Source organism: Sminthopsis crassicaudata, chromosome 6 (assembly GCF_048593235.1).
Source record: "Sminthopsis crassicaudata isolate SCR6 chromosome 6, ASM4859323v1, whole genome shotgun sequence".
Taxonomy (NCBI): domain Eukaryota; kingdom Metazoa; phylum Chordata; class Mammalia; order Dasyuromorphia; family Dasyuridae; genus Sminthopsis; species Sminthopsis crassicaudata.
The window spans coordinates 175984338-176007211 of NC_133622.1; the positions used below are offsets into that span (position 1 = coordinate 175984338).

The following is a 22874-nucleotide window of genomic DNA, read 5'->3' on the forward strand; positions in this document are numbered from 1 at the left end:
CCTGATGATTCTGGGATAACAGCGGTATAGTCTATCACTGGGTTCTTGACATGGCTCCTGAGAACCTAGGACAATTAGGCCCTAGAACTTCATAATGGAGAAATATGTAGAACCTTTCTGGAGGAATATTCAATATTAAAATAATCAAATGAATTTCCAATAGTTCTATAAGACATGACAATAAAGTGACATGAATGAAATATATAAATCATGAACAAGCATGAAAAATCAAAAACAGACATCTGAAGAGACAATGGAGAAATGAGTAGTGAGAGAATGGAAGACTTAGATACTACTCTTGGCATATTTGTACATTTAGAATAAAAGGGGACTATTGAGGCTGATTCCTTCATTTTATAGTTGGGGAAACTAAGGCACAGAAAGGTTAAGTAACTTGTCCAATATCACATAGATTCATAGATCTAGATCTGGAAAGGAGCTTAGAAGACAATAATTCCAACCTTTTCCTTTTACAGATGGGGAAACTCAGACACTGAGAAGATAAGTGATTTGTCCAATGCCATATACAGTATCATAGATCTGGATGCAGAAGTGATTTTAGCAGTGATTGAATTCAACCTCCGAATTTTTCAGATGGGGAACTAAGGCACAGAAAAATTAAGTGATTTGTCCAGAGTCACATAACTAGTAAATTTTATCTGAGACAGAATTTGAACCTTGGGCTTCTGACTTCAAGTCTAGCCCTCTAATCACTCACACTGCCTCTCAAGTTGATGACTCCTATGGAGGAAAAAAAAAAGTAGGATAGAAAGTATCAGGGTGTTCAAAAGAGTGAGCTCTGAAGGCAGTTCCAAAAGAATTATCAGAACATTTCCAGGTCATTAGATGCACAGAAGAAAGAGAAATGGATTGGAAATATAATGTTGAAATCCCAGCTCTTCTAGTTGCAACCCATCAAATCATGTAACCTTCCTGGGCCTCAGTTTCCTATGCTGTAAAAAGGGAGTTGAACTAGCTGACCTTTGAAGTCCCTCATAGTTCTCTACCTATAATCCTACTACCTACTACCAGAGAATGTTTATAACTTTTCAAAGGTGCTTCTTTGAAGGGAAGAACCCACTGAATTTATGAAGGGGGATAGATGGTGAACTTGATTATCTGAATACATATTATATCTTCCTAGTTTAGGGATTCTTAACCTTTTCTATGTCCTGAACTCCTTGGGATGGCTAGCAAAGCCTATGGACTCCTCAGAATCATATTTCTAATTATATGAATAAAATTCAAAGGATTTCAAAGGAAATTAATTATTATAATGAAATACTGTAATGAAAATATTAAACAAGTTCACAGACCTCAGCTAAAATCTTCCATCCATTGAATATTAGTTCTTTGGGGAAAGGGAATATTTTCCTTTTGACTGGGAATCCCCAGTACCTGGCATTTAATAGGCACTGAATGAATACTCATTGAAAAATGAATGAATATTTGAATTTTCATACGATGATAGTACAGATCCTCCTTCTAGTCATGTGCCTTCTCTGCTATGGCCAAGTCTGTCAGCAGAGGCTCTTAAGAATTCACCTTGTTCTTTGTCTCTTCCAAAACTCTTTGGGAAGGGAAGAAAAGAATTAGGAGACAAAATCCTTGTACATGGTTAGTCCCTAGTCAAGTGTGAAGAGAGATTTAAACATTCACTGAGTGAAAGTGAAGCTGCCAGAGGGATGTATGCACTTGTACCTAAGTGTGGAGAGCTCTGGAAGGGTCCTCAGAGGCCAAACCCTTTATTTTATCAATGAGAAACCAAGGTATCACACAGAGGACATGTCTTGCCCAAAGTCTTATAGGCAATGAGCAACAGAAATGGAATTTGAAACCAGGTCTTCACTGTGCTAGTGTGATTTTTAGTACCCCACACTGCCTCTCTCCTGAGTGTTGACCCAAGCATTAAAAGTAAAGAGTGTTAGTTGTAGATGTGGATTGAGAAGGCTTACAGCTGGATACTGCCAAATTTTGCATGAAACTGAAAACAGTCCTTGGGCCTAGGATCAGTTGGATGAATGAATTCAGACTTTTCCAAATTATATTTGTCAGCATTTGTTTCTGTCCATGACTGCTTATATTTCTTAAATCATTGAAAAGTAATTCTTAAGTCTCTTCTTGTTAAAAACAACATCAATTGATAGGTTTTGATGCATTTTCCAGTGCCAGAATCGTTAGTCATGTTACTGAAGTAAGAAGGAGGTTAAGTTCTTCTAATCTCATAAACCCCAGAAGAGGAAATCCATCCTTGTATCAGCAGATTATTTAATTCAATTTCTTTTTTCTTCATAGGATCCAAGATTCAATGCGGAAGTGGACCAAATCACAGGTTACAAGACCCAGAGTATTCTCTGTATGCCAATCAAGAACCATAGGGATGAGGTGAGCTGTCAATCTGAGGTGTTTCCTGATAGCTTTGCTTCATGAAGGACAGGATATTTTTTTCTTATTTTGTCAAAATATAGGAAAATAACTACATTACATTAACAAATCAGGGATATTGTGAGTCTTTATAATTAGATCTGCCATCATTTTATGTATTTATTCTTGGTACTGTTAGTTATCACCTTGGCTAAGGAAATGATTTGAGGCACTGCTACTTATTTCCCCCCAGCCAACCTAATTTCATCCAAACTGATCTACATGTAATCACTTAGAAAAGAATCCTTTTTTGTGGACATTTCTCTGACTTCTCAGCTGGTTTCACTGGATTTAAAATGAAAAAGAAAACAGATCTGGTAGATCATTTTTTCTCCAAAGTTTGAAATTGTGACTAATTTTAGACATACATTTGTGGTATGCAGGGTATATGTGGGGTATGTGTGAGAGAGAAAGAGTCAGAGAGAGATAGAAAGAAACAGAATGTAGTTGAGTAGATTCAACATAGTTATCCATCCCCATCCAACAAACATTAATTAAGGGACTACTATATGAAGCACTGTGCTAGGTGTTGTTAATGCAAAACATTGCAATCCTGGAATGAGTAAATGAAAAAGCATTTATTAAGTGATTTCTTTGCACTACAAATTGTGCTAAGAATTTTGGGTACAAGTAAAAAGTCTGTACTATTGAAAAGTTCATACTTTAGTCAAGAAAAAATTAAATATAGCTTCTGTCCTCAAGGATAATACTTTCTAAGAGGAGAAACAAACTCCCAAAGGGAAGAAATAGCCAGAAAGGGACACTTTGGTTTAGGAAGTTATAAGAACTGTGAGTAGGGCCATCGGGGAATGGAAGGACACATCCTGATAAGCAGCCAGCAGAGTTGGTTTTGTATTTTGTGGTATTGTGGTTGAAGGGTATTTGATCAAGGGTGAATACTTCTACATGACTGACATGTACCCATTACTGGAGGCTTTCTAGCTTGGTCATCTTAGTACAGATGGAGAAACTGAGGTGCCAAGAGCTTAAGTGACTCACATGACGTCATGTAAGTAATATGTGCTAGAGATAATTTTTTCCCCCCTGAGGCTGGGGTTAAGTGACTTGCCCAGGGTCACACAGCTAGGAAGTGTTAAGTGTCTGAGACCAGATTTGAACTCGGGAACTCCCGAATACAGGTATGATGCTCTATCCACTTTGCCACCTAGCTGCCCCCTGCTAGAGATAATTTTAACCAGGGTCTCTGACTCTATAATTAATGTCCCCTCTACTGTTCCTCTATTCAAGACATATGTCACTTAAAAAAAAAAACCTGATAATTTGACCCAATATAATGGTAACGAGGTAATTTTAGAGTTGCAAATAGCAAGACCAACTTCTATCTTGAAATCAATAATTTGCCCTGTACAGTACCTGCTTTTTTTTGTTGTTGTTGTTGTTTGTTTATATGTTTAGGATATAAATCTTCTAAGCACATCCCTCCAGTATTTTCTTGGTAAATGGGTCATGACAAAGACAAAGAAGATTCTATCCTTCAGCTTTTCTTAAAAAGAGGGAGAATTAATTGAGTAGCTGTTGTTTGACTTAACGCAACTTCTGTCAGTCCATCATCATAACAGGGCAGTGGAGTACTTAGAACCTTGAATTTGAAGCCAAAGCCTCATCCATACTACTTACTATCTAAGTAATATTTGACAAATCACTTTCTCTTTCCTGGGGTCCAGTTTCCTTGTCTGTAAAATGAAGGATTGCACCAGACTTCTAAGATGCTATTGAGCCCCAGCATTCAACAATCTTGTGTCAGAAATGGAATGAAGACAGAGTCCATCAAGTTAGCTTGCACTAACTTGTCACTGGGGATAGAAACAGGTTTTTGACCCTTATAGGGGATTTTAAATCAGAGCCATGCATGGAAATTGTGTTGCACAGAACCGGGTTCAGATTTCACTTTTACATACTACTTGTAAACATGTCCTAAGCAAGGCACTCTCCCTGGACCTCAGTTATTATATTCAGTAATTTTCAATTATATCTGATTCTTCATGACCCAATGAGGTTTTCTTGGCAAAGATACTAAAGTAGTTTGCCATTTCCTTCTTCAGCTTATTTTATAGATGAGGAAATTGAGGCAAACAAGGTGAAGTGACTTGCTCAGGGTCACACAACTAGTAAGTATCTGAGGCTCAATTTGAACTCAGGTACTCTGTCCACTGAAGTGCCATCTAACTGCCCTGTGGTCTTATTTAACTCATCTATAAAATTAGAAGTTTAGCTTACATGACTTCTGAGATCCCTTTCAACCCTAAATCTATGAGAATCTGATCCTAACTGTCTTAATGATAGTTATGTCCATTCCAGAGTAGAGCCAGCTGGTCTGGACTCAAAATTATTTAATGAAGTTTTTCCACTGTTTACCAAGCTAAGCAGTCCAAGCCATATCTCAGAGGGACCTAAAAGATTAGAGAGAAACAGAGATATTTCTGGATGCAACATTAAAGGAAGTTTTGCACTTCAAAATTACCAACAGATGCAACCTCTTTCCTCTATTTTTATGAAAAAAATAAGATTTTTTTTTAAATTAACGATTTATTTTCCCTTCCCCTCCTGTGTGTATTTGTGAAGAGAGAGTCAGAGATAGAAACAGACAGACAGAGAGAGAAAGACAGAGAAACAGAGAGACAGAGACAGAAAGACAGGGAGATAGATAGAGGGTAGTAAAGCAAAAGAAATTCCTGATTTGGACATATTCCAAAATATCTGTGGCTCATTATGAATCCATCACCTGTCTGGAAGAGAGTAGTATGCCTCATCATCAGGACCCCTGAAATAATGGCCATTCATTGTGTTGATCAGTACTTAAGTTTTTCAAAGTTGTTTGCATTTACAATGTGGTGGTTGTTATATAAATTGTTGTTCTGATTCTGTCATTCATTTTGCTTCAGTTCATACAAGTCTTCCCAGATTTCTCTGAAAACCATCCCCTTCATCATTTCTTATAGCACAAGAATATAACATTACATTAATATAACATTTGTTCTGCCATTCTCCAGCTATTACACAAGTACCTCCTCAGTTTACAGATCTTTGCCACTACAGGCGGAGCTATAATTTTGATACATACATATTCTTTCCTTTGTTTTGAATATGGACCAAATTGTGGTGTTATTGTTGATTTGGAGAAATATGCACAAATAAGAGACTTGGGTGGACCATAGTTCCAAATTGCTGCTCTGGGAAAACTTTTTTGCTAAGTTGTGATGGATATTGTGACCCAGTATCTGATGGACTGCAGAGATTTTCCAAGACAAGGGGATGCAGTTACCTAACCTTCTATTTAAAAAAACAAAAAACAACAGTAATAATAATGATCAGCTGCATAAAAATCATCAGCTGCTTTAGGTTTCTTCTCTCTCCAGCATATTGTGATTTCCTTTAATTTTAAAAAAAAAATTTTCTTTAGGAATAAGATCTAATCTTTTTCCAGGTGTAATTCCTCCACAGGAGGAATCCATTTAGCATTTCTGAGGGAGGAAAAGGAAGGAAGGAAGGAAGAAAGGAAGGAAGGAAGGAAGGAAGGAAGGAAGGAAGGAAGGAAGGAAGGAAGGAAGGAAGGAAGGAAGGAAGGAAGGAAGGAAGGAAGGAAGGGAGGGAGGGAGGGAGGGAGGGAGAGAGAGAGGGAGGAAAGAAAGAAAGAAGGAAGGAAGGAAGGAAGGACAGAGAGAAGGAAGGGAGGAAGGGGAAAGGGAAAGAAGAGGAGGGAAGGAAGGAGAGAAAAGGGAAAGAGGGAGGGAAGAAGAAAGAGGAGAAAGAAAAGAAGGAGGGAGGGAGGATGAAAGGAGGGAGAGAAGAATAAAGGAAGGAAGGAACTATAGATACATTGAAACATTTACTATATAAGTGTGTTGGGTACAGCTAAGGGCTGGAGAGACATAAAGAAATATGGCCCTTGCCAACCCAGAGCTTTATAATAGGTTAAGACTTTGTATGTAGGGGAGAGGTGATCAGAGGAAGGAGGTTTGGCCTCATAAGGGACTGGAAAGGGGATTAGGGCTTTCATGAAAATAATTAAGATGTCTTTTCCAAATATGGCAGTGATGATTTAATTATTGGTCTTAGAGTAAGGAGGGAATGTATTGGCAAAAGCTGGATAAGGGAGAGATTTGTTGGTTTGGCACAAAGATGTCTAAAAGATAGGATGTGGAGACTTGGGCACCATTCCACATCTGGTAATGTGGGTCATTCAGAACCCAAGGGTTCAAATGAACAGATCATTCTATCACAATATATTCAAATACCCCATCTTCCTTTCCCCACAAAAATGGTTCTCAAGATGACAAACAATATAAAAGAGAAAAGCAAATGAATGCTGTTCACAAAGAGGGAGTCTGAGAAACTTCCCCCCAAAGTCAGAAAAACTATTTTTATATTTTTCCTGCCCAAGGGGCCCACAGCAAGGTCTTCTTAGAGGCAAATTTAATCCTAGTTGTCCCAGGTCTGCACCATAGTTTCTTTGCTCACATCTGGTGATGTAACAATGTGAGAGGTGAACTCGCACCTCCCCAGTTTCCCCAGTCTTCTGACTCACAAAGGTCTGTGGAGGGGTGGATACAAATAGTTCAGGTTATGTGATGAGCTATCACCGCTCAGGTGTGTGGGCCCTGAAGCAGGAAATGGAGTTCCAGGTTAGAAACTCAGGGTAGGACCAATAGTATGGTGTGAAGGTTGCAAAATGAATGAATAAATGAACAAATATTTATTATGTGCCAAATCTTAATGCTCAGTTCTGGAAATACAGTTACCTTCCCCTTTAGAACTTAAATTCTAATGAATTGACATCATAGGGCAATGGTGCCCAGGAAGAGGCATTTGGTCCGGGGGCATAGACCAAATCCCCACATCATTCAGTAACACTAGCAAAATTGGTTGGACCATGTCATGGTTCCAGAACTGGAACCATGTTTAAACAGTGTAAGAGGCCCAGGGAATAAAGGGAAATTATTCATGGATGTTTTTTTTTTTTCATCCTGGCTTTTATGTGATACTCATATGAAAGCATTTAAAGCAAGAGCATAATGGTTTCCTTGATCCATTGTTTAAGAGCAGATCTAAGAGAATGGATGGATGGAGTAGGTAGCCAGTTAGATTTTTTTAAAATCCCAACAATTCACACTTCCCTAGTGTGAAATGATGTCCTCAGGAGGCATTGAATCCTCACATCTTGGAGATTTTTTAGCACAAGCTTAAATAAATGACTGCTTATTCTTGGTGTTAAAGAAGGGGATTCCTGTTCATGAACTAGTTGGATCAGCTGGTCCCCCAACTCTGAGATTCCAGAATTGCCTCATTTTGAACTAAACTCGATGACTGATTTCTTTTAGAACTTAGGTGGAGGAGCAATTTCTTTTTTCAAGCTGGGCTATTTCTCTTGCCAGATTAGATTCATATTTTGGGAAGGAAATGCCATGATTTTCAGTTTTCTTCCTGTGGATTCAGGTGACCTATTTCTAAAACACTGAATGCCCTTAAAGTATAGCTTAATTTGTGAAAATGTCAGAGATGAATGCTTGGGTGTTTTTTTAATTATTTTTTTTCATAGAGACTCTTCTGCAGTGACCCTGAAGACATTGGTTCTTGTTTGGGGCCCTTTCTTTGTCACTCACAGAGCAAGGCAATCTTGTATAATCCTTTTCAGAGAAGGAGGAGGAGAGGGCTTGAAGGAACAATGGAAGCTCTGTGCACATTCCCTACCACACAGAGCTGGGACACCCAGCCAGAGGCTGGGATGACTGAAAACACCTGTTTTCTGTTGGCTAGATGTAAATTACAGTTATTATGGAGAAGCTCAGCTTAAAATTGTGAAAGCAATAGCATACTTTGACATACTCATCCTTAGTTTGTGGTAGGGGTTAGGAGGGAGGCAGAAGGGAGAACAGTCCTTAAGCACTTACCTCCTGTGGATTCTGTGATTTCCCCAGGTATAGTTATTCCCTCCGGTGAGGCAGAGCACAGCCCATTTATGTCTGTCCAGAAAGTACAACTCTTGGCCCTGTTTAGAAATTAAAGGGGCCTTTAAGGTCATCAAATTAAATCCCATCATTTTACAGATGAGGAAACTAAGGCCTACAGAGGCCGATTGACTCAGCTCAATTTATTCACTTCGAAAGTATCTAAGACAAAATTTGAAGATTTTTTAACCCTAACCCTCCTTACTCTAAGACTGATTCCAAGTTAAGCATTCTAACCACACTTATTAGCTCTGTGACTCTGGGCAAGTCATTTAAATGCTACTTGCCTCAATTTCCTCAATTGTAAAATGGGGATTTATAATAGAATGCAACTCTCAGAATTGTTATGAAGATCAAATGGATTAATTTTTATAAACTTGACAGTGCTGGACACATAATTTGTGTCTTTAAAAAATTCTCATTCCCCTGTACCCTTTTCCCCTCTATACAACATCTTGATATTTTTCCTTCATATGTTCATTTTTTGGAGGATACTGGCAGAGTAGTCTTGTCTCCTGACCAACCCACTTTCTTTGCAATCATACAAATGCTGTTATGGTAGTCGAGCCATTTCAGTCTTCATGACCCATTTTGGGGGTAAGTAACTTGTCCAAGATCACAGAGATGGTAAATGGCTGGGACCAGATTTGAATTCAGGAAGATGAGTCTTCCAGACTCCAGGTTTAACACTCTATCCATCATCCCTGGAGATAGTTTTTAGGGCTTAGTTGGTATGTAAGATTAGCAAGCCAGGAACAAAATAGGAGTAGGTGTGGCTAGCTGTCAGTTCACTGAAGATCTTGAGAATTTAGTTATCTCAACAGGCGTTGGCAGGCCTCAAAGAGCCAATTTGATATTAAACTAGGTTAGGAGAAGCAGCATGGTCAGGACTAGGAAGGGATGGGTCTTAATTCTGCCATTTAGGATAAACTAAATAATCTGGGAGGAATGTAATCAGAATTAAAACCTCTGCTATGCTTAAATCATACAGTTCAAAACTGGAAGAGATTCCAGAATCCATTTCATCTAACCCCCTCAGAGATGAGTCTCATAGGCAGCTAGATAACATGACCAAAAGGGCATTGGACTTGCACTCAGGAAGACCTGAATTCAATTCCTATTTCATATTTGCATGGGAACCTGGACAAGTCACTTCATTTCCCCCAAACCTAAGTGTGCTCGTCTATAAAATGGGAAATTAATGATATCTACCTAATAAAGTTATAGTGAGGATCCATTAAATTGTCATATGCATTCTAGACATCATCAACATCAGCATCTTTCTCTCTTTTTTATTTCTATTCTTTCCCTTCCCCCTTCCTTCCTTCCTTATTCCCTTCCTTCCTTCTTTCCTTCCTTCCTCCCTTCTTTCTTTCTTTCTCAACCCCAATCCCTATCCTCTCTCACCTTCCACCTCCCTCTTTAGCTGGGGGGAAAATAAGGAAAACAAAAACAAAGTCTGCATAACAAACACAAATAGTGAAGCCAAAACATAATAGACCTTTTATCATTCCATTAGAATTAGTTTCTTAACAGTTATAATTTTGAAGCTATTTCATATGAAAATGTTTTAAGCAAACTTATTTATTTTGAAAGGAGTTGAATAGCAATCTCGCTATATTGTAAATCCCTTGGGATTAGTGATTTCAGGTAAACATATTATTTTTAAAATGTGGAAAATAAAAGTCAATCACTAGTATATGCCATTCTAATTGGTTAGCACTCTGTCCCTATCCTCAATATTTCTTCTTTGGACCGCATATTCTCTTCATTTCCACATACAACATTTTTTCTCAGGACATTCTCCTTCCCCATTTGAAGAACACCATCTGTGGGCCCCAGGATATGAATACCAGCTGGTTATCCACCAATGAGCAGATTTCTTCCCATGTTGCAAGATCCTTGAAGCCTTCCCTTACCTAAGTATTCTGCTCCTAAGGTAACAAGAATATGCAAGAGAAAGTTAGTCATTACACATTGGTCAAGCATTTACTATGTTCCAGACATTGTTCTAAACACTAGACTTAAAACAAAATGGAAAAGATGGCCCCTTCTCTCAAGAAGTATCTATTGGGGGAGATGGCATGCAAACAATGCTGTACAGACAAGTTACATTCAGGATAAATTGAAAACAACCTGCAGAGTGAAGGCACTAGAGTTAAGAGGGCTTGGGAAAGGTTTCCTGGGAACAGTGATATTTTAGTTGGAAGCAGAAAGGAGGAAGAAATGAGGATATTCTGGTGTGAGGAGACAGCCAGTGAAAATACCTAGGAGCTAGAGCATTTTATGTAAGGAAGTGCCAAAAGGTCATGGGATGGCAAAGGATGTAGCTACAGGAAGGAAGGTAGTATAAAATGAAAGAAGACTGGGAAAGTAGAAAGGGGAAAAAGTCCCAAGACAATAGCCTGAAAAAAGGAGGAAGATTGGGATCTCAGAATTTTAGCATTGGAAAGAACCTTAGAGACCCCAGCTAGTCCAACTTATCCACAGCCCTTCCTCATCTAGGTTACTCCCTCTTTCTCAAAAATCAGTGGCATGGGTGAAGACATTATCCTTAGAAATCGAGAAGAGGACATTTTTCTAAGACCAAAGGCAAAGGAGGACATTGATGATGGATGAAAACAACAAAGACAATCTGGATATCAACCTTTGGAGAAGATTTCCACCTCTTCCATAAAGTAGAAAGTAAAGTCATCTACTGAGGATGGACATTAGGAAGAGGATTCAGGAGAAAGAAAAACAAACTAATAAAAGAATTGTGAAAGCAGAGTAATGGCAGCAGTAAAGAACATGAATTTGCATTGGGCCTAGTCACTGTGGATTCCATCTGTAATGTTCTGATAGTCTCTCAATTGTAATCCTTCTCTGGGAGGAGTTTTTTTTTTCTGTATAATCTTTTCCTCTGTGAGCAGGTTTCTTGGTTTTCTTCTCCAGCCAGCCTCTTCTTCTTCTTCCTGAATCCTGGCTCTGAATCTCCTCCAGCTCTTGTCCTTCCCCAATTCAGACTGCTTTCCTTCCAGACAGCTGTCTAAACTTAATCTCTCAGTCTAGAGACTCTCCTTGCCCGACTGCCCTCCTCTTTTATCCTAGCACAGATTGGGCTAGTGAGAATTCCTACAGCCAATGAACTTGCTCCTTTTAAAGGTGCAAACTCCTTTAAACATGTAAACTCCCCCCAGAAGTCCAAACGTACACACTCCTTTAAAAGGTTTGAACTAACGGTGTGAATTCTGAGCTAGAGAATTGTTTAGACAACCTGAGTTATCACCTTGTAATCCTAACATCCATCTAACAGGCTTCAGGAATTTTCATGTACAAATCATCCAACCTAACCACCTCCTTTTATAGATTTGGACACTGAGGTAGTTAGTGCAATTAGTTGGACAGCAGAAATGACTTGCTCAAGACCACAAATGTGGTCTTGAGCAATACAAAGCCATATTCTTTGATGTTGTTCCTCCTTTTCTCTACACCATGCTAGCAGGGGAAAGGGAAATCATCAACATCCTAAGCTAAAAATAATAATATAAAAATAATACAGAATATGTAGAATGCATTATAAATATAATTTTTAAAGTTTTCTGCTGTTTGAGATTATTTCATTTTGTTCTTAACTTAAATTTTACATGAATAAGCATTTATTTTCTTTCTTTCCCATTCCTTTCCCATTGGAAAAAGAAAAAAACAACAACTCTGTAATATGCATTGTCAAAAAAAAAATTCTTGTGTTAGTCATGTCCAAAAAATGGTATGTCTCTTTCTTCATCTCAATTCCATCACCTCTCTGACAAGGGGTGGGGAACAGATTTCATCAAGAATCCTCTGAAATGGTGGATCTTCATTACATTTATCTGAATTCCAAAGTCTTACAAAGCTGTTCGTCTTGTCAGTGTTGTTCAGAGGTCTTTGAAGGAGTGTTGAACTAGAATTAGTTGTCCCTGAGCCTCTAAGCATATCGATGTGTTCCTATTCCTAGTTAATGAACTATTATATTTAGGTTAGCCATGTGGCCAGTGCTGGATTTATTTAGTAGTATTTGCATATTACAGAGCATGATCTGACTCTGTTTCTGGCTGGTGAGAGTCCTATTCAATAAGCATATCTATAGTGTATAAGGATCCAGGGATAGAAAGACAGAATGAAAATATAGTTCTTTTTCTTTTTTTAACAATAGCTTTTTATTTTCAAAATATATGCAAAGATAGTTTCCAGTAGTCACCCTTGCAAAACCTTGTGTTCTAAATTTTTCTTCAAAGTAATCCATCATATGTTAAACATGTACAATTCTATTATAAATATATTTTCATATTTGTCATTCCACATTATTATCAGTTTTCTTTTGATTAATATCAGTTTTCTCATCTGTAAAACAGGAATAATTATAACTTAATACCATCTTGAAACCAGAAACTATGTTTTTGCCTTTCTTTGTATTCCCAGCACTCAGCATAGTTCCTGGCATATATGGTAAGTATCTAATAAATGCTTGTTGACTATCTGAGTGATGTTATTACCTGCTGCATCTTCTTCATAGAGTTATTATAAAGTCAAAATAGGATCATGTAGTAAAGTGTTTGGCTCATTCCAAAGCAGTGTGTTATAGTGGAAAGAGAGACAGCTTTAGAAACAGAATGGCCAGAAAATGGGCTACTTTGATAACATTAAATTTAAAAGTTTTTACACCAAAAAACTGAACAGAAACACGATTTAAAAAGAAGTACAAAGCTGGGAAAAAATCTTTACAGTCATTGTTTCTGTTAAAGAGCTCATTTCTAAAACATATGAAGAACTGTGTCAAATTTTTAAGAATTCAAGTCATTCCCCAATTGATAAATGGTCAAAGAATATGAAGAGACAATTTTCATGTGATGAAATTAAAGCCATCTATAGTTATATGAAAAAATGCTCTAAGTAACTATTGATTAGAGAAATACAAATTAAAACAATGTTGAGGTTCCACATCACACCTCTCAGATTAGCTAAGATAATGATAAATGTTGGAGGGGATGTGGGAAAATTAGGACACTAATACATTGTTGGTGGAGTTGTGAACCATTCTGGAGAACAATTTGCTATCTGGAGAACAATTTGCTACTACTGCCAAAGGTCATAAAACTGTGCATATCCTTTGATCCCACAGTGCCATTACTGGGTCTGTATTTCAAGGAAATTATAAAGGAAGGAAAAGAACTTGAATGTTTGTAGCAGCTCTTTTTGTTTTAGCAAAGAATTGGAAAATGAGTAGATGTCCATCAGTTGGAGAATGGCTGAAGAAGTTGTGGTATATGAAGATAATAAAATACTATTGTTTTTTTAAAAAAATGATGAACAAGCTGATTTTCAGAAAGGCCTGGAAAGATTTTCATGAACTGATGCTGAGTGAAACAAGCAGAACTAGAAATACATTGCATACAATAACAGCAATAAAGTACAATGATCAACTATGAAAGACTTGGTTCTTCTCAGTGGTTCAGTGATCCAAAGCAATCCCAAATAGACTTTGGACAAAAAATGTCATTTGTATTCAGAAAAAGAACTAAGGAAACTGAATGTTAGTCAACATATGCTATGATCACTTCTTTTTTCTGTTTTTTTTTAATCTCCTATGATTTTTCCCTTTTGCTCTGATTTTTCTCTCCCAACATGATTCATAAAGCAATGTGTATTTAAAAAATAAATTTACTAAGGAAAAAAAGAAACAGAAAGGCTGAGCTTATATCCATGATCTATCATATGCTCATTCTGTGAGCCCTGATCTAGTCTGTCCAGGGCGCCTCTCCAAGATAGAAATTGCTGAGATGGTGCCAAAGCTCTTTGGTAGAGGGAGTTTCTTCAGCTAAGAATTCCTGATACAAATGACATCACAGACCTATTCCCTGTCGGTTCATAATTATCCTTATCCATAGCGGCTGTGAGGAGGAAATGAAAAACAGGACATCATGGGCAAGAGAAAGGCTTGTGCAAAAGCTTGTGATTTGGCAATAGCAAATAAGCCAACCTATAGGTGGAATAGATGTAAGGGGGTGGATAATGCAAAATCATTTGGAAAAGGCAGGTTGAGCCAGACTGGAAATTTCTAAATGTCATATAGAGGCATTTGTATTTTAATCAACAGGAGGTGAGCATTATTGATGAGCAGAGTACAGAGACAATCCAATCCTTTCCCGCCATACATGCCCTGAGTGTCTCCATCCCCATCAATGAATGTTGCGAATATAGTGGCTGATGTGACATATCTTTAGCTTCTGGGGCAGCTGTGGAGATGTAGAATGGGGTAAGGATGACTCATTACAGCCAGCTGTGATGAGAACCAGCTGCAGCATCCTGTACCCATTAGTAAGTAACTTGGCATGAGAATGCCTGATGTGCCCACCCCCAAAACACCAAAAACCCAATGGGGAGGGAGTCATGTGATTTGGAGAAGAAGGGGGTATCTTTTCTATGTATACACACATGAATGAGCATTCACAGTTGTTTGCCTTTTGACCAGTAGGGAGGGAGAGACACCTTCTGCCACATGGGACAGTAGCCAGTTGCCAGAGGGAAATGATGTGACTGGTATGGTGATGCATAATATCACATTAATAGAACTTTATCTTATAAAATGGGTTTTCCATTTTTCTAAAAAGTGTAAACCTCTCAAAAAGGAATCTTTGGGACTCCTAAAATCAGTGTGGTAAAGAGGAAGAAAATGGGTTTCAGATCCTAGAGGATCCGGGTTCAAATATTCTCTGATATTTTCTGTTGACACTCTAGGAAAGTCTCTAAGGCTGTAAAAGTTTCAGAGAAGGTGCCAGCCAGCACTGTTAGAGGAAGTTTCCTCTTTGCAATGAAATCACAAGTCAGATTCCTATTTCTGTCCTTACTATTACTACTACTGATAGCACTTTATAGGTATTATCTCATTTTATCTTCACAGCAGTTCTATGCAGTAAGTGGTATAATTATTCCCATTTTATAGGTAAGGAAATTGAAGCTGAGATAATGTGACTTGCCCAGAGTCACATAGCTAGTAAGTATACATATATGAGGCCACATTGAATTCTGGTCATCCTGATTCCAGGCTCAGGGTTCTATCCACTAAATGCCTCCAAGGCAAACAGGTTAAGTGACTTGCCTAGGCTCATTAGTGTCCAAGGCCAAATTTAAACTCAAGTCTTTCTGTCTCCAGATCCAGTGCTTTATTCAACGGACTACCTAGCTGCTCTATTATTATGGACCAGGTCAAGAATGATAGCTCTACATAGGGGAAAACTTAGTATCTTTTCCAGTTGAGATTATAAGTGATTTATTTTTGTCTAGAACATATACTATTCAAAGTCTCTACATCCTAGCACCCCAAGGCAAACTCTTCCAGCACTCAGTCAACTACTTAATGGGTACTTAATAAATGTGGTTTGATTGATTAATCAGACTTCCCAATACCTGAAACAATGTGCTAATGGCATTTGGAAATCTGTCCTCAATGAGCTGTGGAACCAGCAAAGGGATGAAGAGAGAAGAAAGAAAGAAGAGAGAAATAAATTCAGCAAAACACCAATACCCATTGGAAAAAAAAATTCTGATTTTTTTCAGTGTTCTATTCCTGTCTTTTCTCTGGGGCCGAGCATATTCTTTCTTATTTCCAAATATTCAATTTTTAGTTGTTTGATTACTTTTCCATTGTTGTAATCACTGTGCACATTGTTTTGTTGGCTCTGCTTATATCACTTTACATCAGTTCATGTATGTCTTTTCATGTTTCTCTGTTTCATAATATTCACCATTTCTTATCAACACAGTATTATTCCATTACCCATATTATTCCTTTCCCATAATTTCTTTAGCTATTCACTGTTCATTGGACATCTATTTTGTTTCTAGTTCTTGGCTAGTACAAAAAGTGAGACTGTAAATTCACTGGTATATAAGGAGCCTGCCTTTCTATCAGTGATCTCTTTGCAGGTAAAATTTCTGCAGATATGGATATAATTGGTAAAAATTAGGATAGGAATAAATAGGAAAAAATAGAATAGGAAACTGAACCCATGGGAACCGATGAGAGAGAGAGAGAGAGAGAGAGAGATAGAGAGAGAGAGAGAGAGAGAGAGAGAGAGAGAGAGAGAGAGAGAGAGAGAGAAATGCCTATAATAGAGCCTTGTAGGACACTTACAGAGGGGCTGAGCCTAGAGAGTGTAGCCAGAGTGACAGGAGTGATGGTCTAGAAGAATATTGGGGCAAAGGATAGAAGATTATCATCAGGTTGAATAATAGATATTGCAAGGGATAGATAATAGGAAGAGTTGGAATGACAGGTAATGATGAACAGGCAAATCCATAGTAATCTGATGCTTCCAATCACTTGATTATTTTGTGTCCCATTGGACAGAATCATCAAATGGCACTTTACCTACAGATGATCCATTAGGCTTTGGGAAAAATATGAATAGCACTGGAATAGAAGGCAAGAAATAGAAGTAAGAGGGATTAAGAAGAGGTGGGAAGAATACATAGAAGAACTGTACAAAAAAAAATCTTACTGTTATCATAACTGTATGGTTACTGCTCCAGAGCCTTATCCTGGAGAATAAAGTCAAGTGGGCCTTAGGAAGCATGTGATAACCGTAGATTAGTGGAGTTGATGGAATTCCACTTGAGCTATTTAAAACCCTAAAATACAGTGTTGCTAAGTGTTGTATTCAGTATGCCAGCAAATTTCAAAAACATGAAAGTGGCCACTGGATTGGAAAAGATCAAAGTCCCAGTACTAAAGAAGGGATGTTCAAATGACTGGACAGTTGTGTTTATTTCACATGTCAGCAAGGTTAGACTGCAAGCTATGCTTCAGCAATATGTAAATCAAGAATTACCAGAAGTGCAGACTAGTTTTCGAAGAGGCAGAAGAAACAGAGACCAAAATAATCAATGTTTACTGGATTCTGGAGAAAGCATGGAGGTCCAGAAAAACATCTATTTCTGCTTCATTGAGCTACACTAAAGTCTTTGACTATGTGTATCACAACAAAAGATGATGAGTCCCCCAAGAGATGGGAATATCAGATCATTTTATTTGTCTTCTGAGGAATCTATATGTAGATCAAGAAGTAATAATTAGGAGCAAACATGGAACAGCTGATTGGTTTAAGATTGGGAAAGGAGTCCAAACAGGCTGTATATTGTCACCTTATTCATTTAACTTATATGCAGAGTTAATAATGCAAAATGCCAGCCTAGACAAATGCAAAGCCAGAATTAAAGTTGCTGGTAGAAATATTAATGCAGACTATCACTTTGATGGCAAGAAAGTTAAGAAGAATTAAGAAATCTCTTAATGAAGAAAAAGAGGAAACTGTGAAAGCTGACTTGAAGTTTTACATAAAAACCCTAACATTTTGACAATTGGTCCTATTACCTCCTATCAAATAGGAAAAAAATGGAAATGGTGTCAGATTTTATATTCATGGACTCAAAGATCACTGCATATGGTGGCTGCTACCATGAAACTAAAAGACACTTGGTTTTTGGAAGAAAGCTATGACAAATCTTGTCAATATACTAAAAAGAAGAGGCATCATTTTGCTGACAAAAGTCTTATATAGTCAGAGCTAAAGTTTTTATAGTGATATTGTATGGGTATAAGAATTGGAGTATAAGGAAAGTTGGGCATTGCAGAATCAGCACTTGAATATTGAGTCCCTTGGATAGCAAGGAAATGAAAGCAGCCGATACTTAAAGAAATCTATTCAGACATTACTGAAAGATCAAATAGTAAAATTTAAGCTTACATATTTTGGCCCCATAATGAGAAGATAGGAATTATTGGAAAAGACCCTAATGTTGAGAAAGATTGAAGGCAAAAGAAAAAAAAAAGATGGTAGAGAATGGGATGGATAAGATAATGTCATAGAAACAACAAATATGAACTTGGATAAACTTCAGGAGATAGTAAAGCACAGAAGAGCCTTATATGATATGATCTGTGGGATCACAAAGAGTCAGGCATGACTGAAAGACTGAATAACAATACCAGAAGGCAAGAGGAGTTCCCATGAGCATTAGTGGAAAGCATCCATATGGCTCTTTCACAGTATCCAAGTATCAGATCTCAGGTCCATTTAGGAGGAAGTCACAGCTCATTTTCCTATTGTAAGTGACATAGAAATGGAGACAGTAGGAAATACAAATCACAAAAAGGCAATGGGAATCAATATGAAAAGCAAATCAGTGATCTTGGCAATCATGTACCAGATTTCTTTTCTTTATATTCTTTGTAGTTTTAGCAATAGTAGACATTCAATAAATTCTTATCAATTTCACTTGATTTGAATTACAGAGCTCTGTAAGTAATCATTAGGTGTAAAGCTGTATGATAGTAAGATATTGTGATACTCTTAACTTGCAAAAATTTATATATCGTTTTCCACGGCAAGTTTATCTGTCCTGTTTTCTCTCAAAGTAAAATAAAATAAAACAAAACAAAAACTCAAAATCAAATGCAGACCCAGTCAGAATGAAATAAAGGTGAGGAATATAAATCTTTTTTTGCAAAAGTATTTTTTCCTCAAAAATATTATCTGCCAAAGAAAATGACAAGAATTCTAATTCCTTTGTTGAGTACCAATCAACTATGAGAGCTTGGATGGCTCATCTAAGTAGTTTGCCTCAGTTTCTTTATCTGTAAATGAAGGTAATCATAGAACCATTTTCCTAGGGTTGTGTGAGGAACAAAAGATAATAGTTGTAAAGCACTTACCACAAGGCCTGGCATTAAATAGATGCTATATAAATGCTTATACCCTTCCTTTCCTTTCCATGTCTGCTAAAAAAAAGTTCTGCTTTCTCAAAAATGAGGACAAAAATACCGCTACTATCCCATTGCTATAAGGACCAGATATGTGTAAAATGTTTCATGTTAATTTTCGGAGAACATTAGGAGGAAGAAGAGGAAAAGAAATGCAAAATAAAAATGGCTAAGTTTCTAAAGTAATTTTGGATTTGCAAAGACCTCTGAAAGTAGATGGTATTATTAATCCCCATTTTATAGATGTGGAAACCCAGTCTGAAAAAGATAGAGTGATTTGCCTAAATATTAAGTGCTTGAAGCATGATTTGTACTCAAATATTCATGGTAAAGTTGATAAAGTACTGGGCTTGGAATCTTTCTGAGTTGAAATCTAGGCAAATCACTTTTAACCATGTTAGTCTGTTTCCTCATCTGTAAAGTGAGCTAAAGAAAGAGATGGCAAACCATTCTAGTAACCTTGCCAAGAAAACCCCAAAAAGAGTCCTGAAAAGTCAAGACATAGCTCAACAACAGCTTCCCGACTCCAAGTCCAGTGCTCTATACTCTGCTGATAATGATCCTAGTAATTAAAATATGACTCAAATAGCAATATTGAGAATTTTTTTGCTGACCCCTCCCCCACCCTTCCTTCTATAGACCTTAAGAATAGTTTGCATGACTTCATATGCATAATGGGCATCTATTATATTTCTTGGCTTCTCAGTGAGAGAGAGAAGGGAGATAATTGTGAACTGAACATAAACATTTTTTGAAATAAAAAGAAATTTTAAAAAGATAATAAGAAATGTCCATATTACAGGCCACATTAAACTTCTTCCAATATAACTGAGAATCAGTTGTATTCATTTTCAATTAAGGACAGTTTATCCCTTTGTGAATATTGAATTTAAAACCCAACATGAAATGTCTATTTTATCTTTTGTGTCACTTCATTTTATAATATGAGAAAAATCATGAATTTGTCCTTTTGACTCATTGTTAAGAAAAACCCTTTTAGTTAGCATTGGTTTGTTTGGCATCTCCTCCCTGATCTCCACTCTAGGTTACCTGTCAGAGTATGGAAGGGCCTTAAGGCTCTTGAAGACTATGCCAGCAATATGAACCAATACAAACAGGCTGATACTGCCAAATTAATCATTGCAGCCAAGACAACCAAAACCAAATGTCACTGAGGTCAGAAGGACTCAGCATCAAGGAGGCTGACTGCCAGGGGATATTTTTATGGAGTGAAGGGAGGTTGGTTTTAGCATCTCAAAAGGTAATCAGGCAATAGGTAGCAGGGCTGCTTCATGTGTTGGTCATGGGAGTGCCAATACTAATGACATCAGAGATCTTTTGATGCCATGCAATCAAGAAACTTGTAATCATTGTAAAAGAGATGCATTCTATTTAGGCCTCAAGGATTAGGATCAGTTCTGAGCTTAAATGTTTCAAAAATCCCTAAGAAATGAATTTCAAAAGTTATTTTTAAAAGAGCCAGAAGAGTTCTCATCACTAATTCCTCTTGCTAAAATTTTAAAAATAAGATGAAATGACTGAGAAAAGTGGCAATTATATCTTTTGTTTTTTTTTTTTCACCAGGTTGTTGGTGTGGCTCAGGCCATCAACAAGAAATCTGAAAATGGTGGCACATTCACAGAAAAAGATGAAAAGGTATCAACATGGACATTATATTTGTTTTCATACCATTTATGGATGAGTTTTCTTTTCAATGGAGGCAATTAGCTAGACAGTTAGAGTCAGTGCTAGGCTTGGAATGATGGGGCTGGAGGGAAGGGGGGGGATCAAAGTTGATGGATGGTTTGCCTTTCTTTGGGTTGTAGACATAAGATGACCTGAATGGACAGTATCTATGTCATTGCTTGAGCACTAATACACTGGTTCCTTATTTGAGGTCCCATGTCATTTTCAAGACTGTCAAAATGGTGCCCCCTATAAGTGCTAAGACTACACAAAGGACTTATTATGGTTTTTTAATGGTGTTATTTAGCTTTCATCACTTGTGAAAAGAAATTAGGCCTCCGAATAAAAATTCCTGTAAGATCCACTCCAAATTTAGGACTGGGATGAAAGTTTGGAATTGCCTCAATGGTGAAGCAGCATCAAGGCTGTTATATAAACGTTTTATACAGACATTGGGGCGCCGAGGTGTGAATTCAGGCTCAGGACTTGGAATGTAGCATTGGAAAGAACAGCAGTCAAGCTCTTTTTTATTGCTCATTTCCTCCAAATGTAGAGAAAATCAATTCAGAACACTCTTTCTGTCTATCTGAGAGCATACACACACACACACAAAAAAAAAACCCTTTCTGAGTCATAGTAATAGCTCAGCTAGCCCTGAACTTTGTCTAACAGTGATCTGAAGGGTGTTTGTCAGAGCACATCTTGGCTGCTATCCATGATGTCACTGTCAGAAGATTAAAGAGGCCAGAACATAAACTAATCTTCTCTGGGTCTCTAGGGTATCTAATAGTTTATCTATGGACAGGAACAGAGATGGAACTTAGAATTTTATTGATATTAGGAATTCCTGGAGGAGGAAGCTTCCTCATCCTATGCTGGGCAGTACCTTCTCTGCAGCTTAGTGCATTGTCTGGGGACCCTTAGAATTAAAGTGACTCGGCTAGGGTCCCATTACAAATTTGTGTCAGAGATGGGACTCTAACCCAAGTCTTTGAGATTAGGCTCACTCTCCATTATGCAATAATTATCTCTCCTCAATCAAGATCTGTGCTCCTTTCTTTTTTCTTTTTTTTTCCCCACATAAGCTCTGGCAATGAGTCCATTCCCCTTTATGTAAAAATCTTATTTCCCTTTTCACTTAATCAATGTTAAAATGTAGTAATGAAGATGGTACTTTCATTATGGTACCTAAGATGACATTAGTAAAGTTATGTAAGTACTTAGATCTTCAAATGAGTACTTTATGTATTACTGTGGATTCTATGTTGAAAATGGCCATAGATTCAAATGATTATGGGCCTATCCTGTGTATCTCTAAGTGCTTAATGGTACTTTTAGATTCTACTAGGAGCAATGTTTTATTTTGCATGTGATTCTAATGGGAAGTAATTGAAAGCAAACACCTGTCTCTAATAGTTCTGTTATTCAACAGGGATGAAAAATCTTGGTGGCTATTTCAATATCCTCTTTGTCATTGTCTTCTGTCTCTTCAGGATTTTGCTGCTTACCTGGCATTCTGTGGAATTGTTCTCCACAATGCTCAGCTGTATGAGACGTCACTCCTAGAGAACAAACGGAACCAGGTAAGTCTATTGTATATAATTAAAAGATTATGAGAAGGTGAAGTTTAGACATGGTTATGGAACATGAATTTTTCACTAATTCAGCATTCTCATCACTAGCCAACAGATCTAGTCATAGAATACAGAACTAAAAAGTAACTTAGAGGTTATTTTAGAAAGCAGAATGGTGTGATAAATAGCTCACCAGACTTCCAGTCAGGAAGATCTGGATTTAAATCCTGACCTTTAAATTCTGACCTTTGTCTGTGTGTCTCTGGTGAGTAAGTTTCCTCAATTTTAGAATAAGGAGTTTGAACTAGATGGCCAATGAAGTCCTCTTGATCAGTAAATAAATGTCCAGCACAACTAGACGTATGCCCATTGTTCCACAATCAACATTATCCCAGGGCCAAGATAGGTAGGACTTTTAAAAACTAAATAGAAAAGTTTATATTT

General features: G+C 37.4%; 1 protein-coding gene across 5 annotated transcripts in view; it reads left to right on the top strand.

The window, feature by feature from the left end:
- PDE5A (phosphodiesterase 5A) overlaps positions 1-22874 on the top strand; it is a 181063-nt gene that overhangs the window by 48043 nt on the left and 110146 nt on the right. For all 5 annotated transcript variants that reach the window (XM_074276053.1, XM_074276054.1, XM_074276050.1 and 2 more), the window contains exons 3-5: positions 2296-2385; positions 20755-20826; positions 22350-22439. In XM_074276053.1, coding sequence (XP_074132154.1) covers positions 2296-2385; positions 20755-20826; positions 22350-22439 — 252 coding nt within the window. The remainder of the gene's footprint in view (positions 1-2295; positions 2386-20754; positions 20827-22349; positions 22440-22874) is intronic.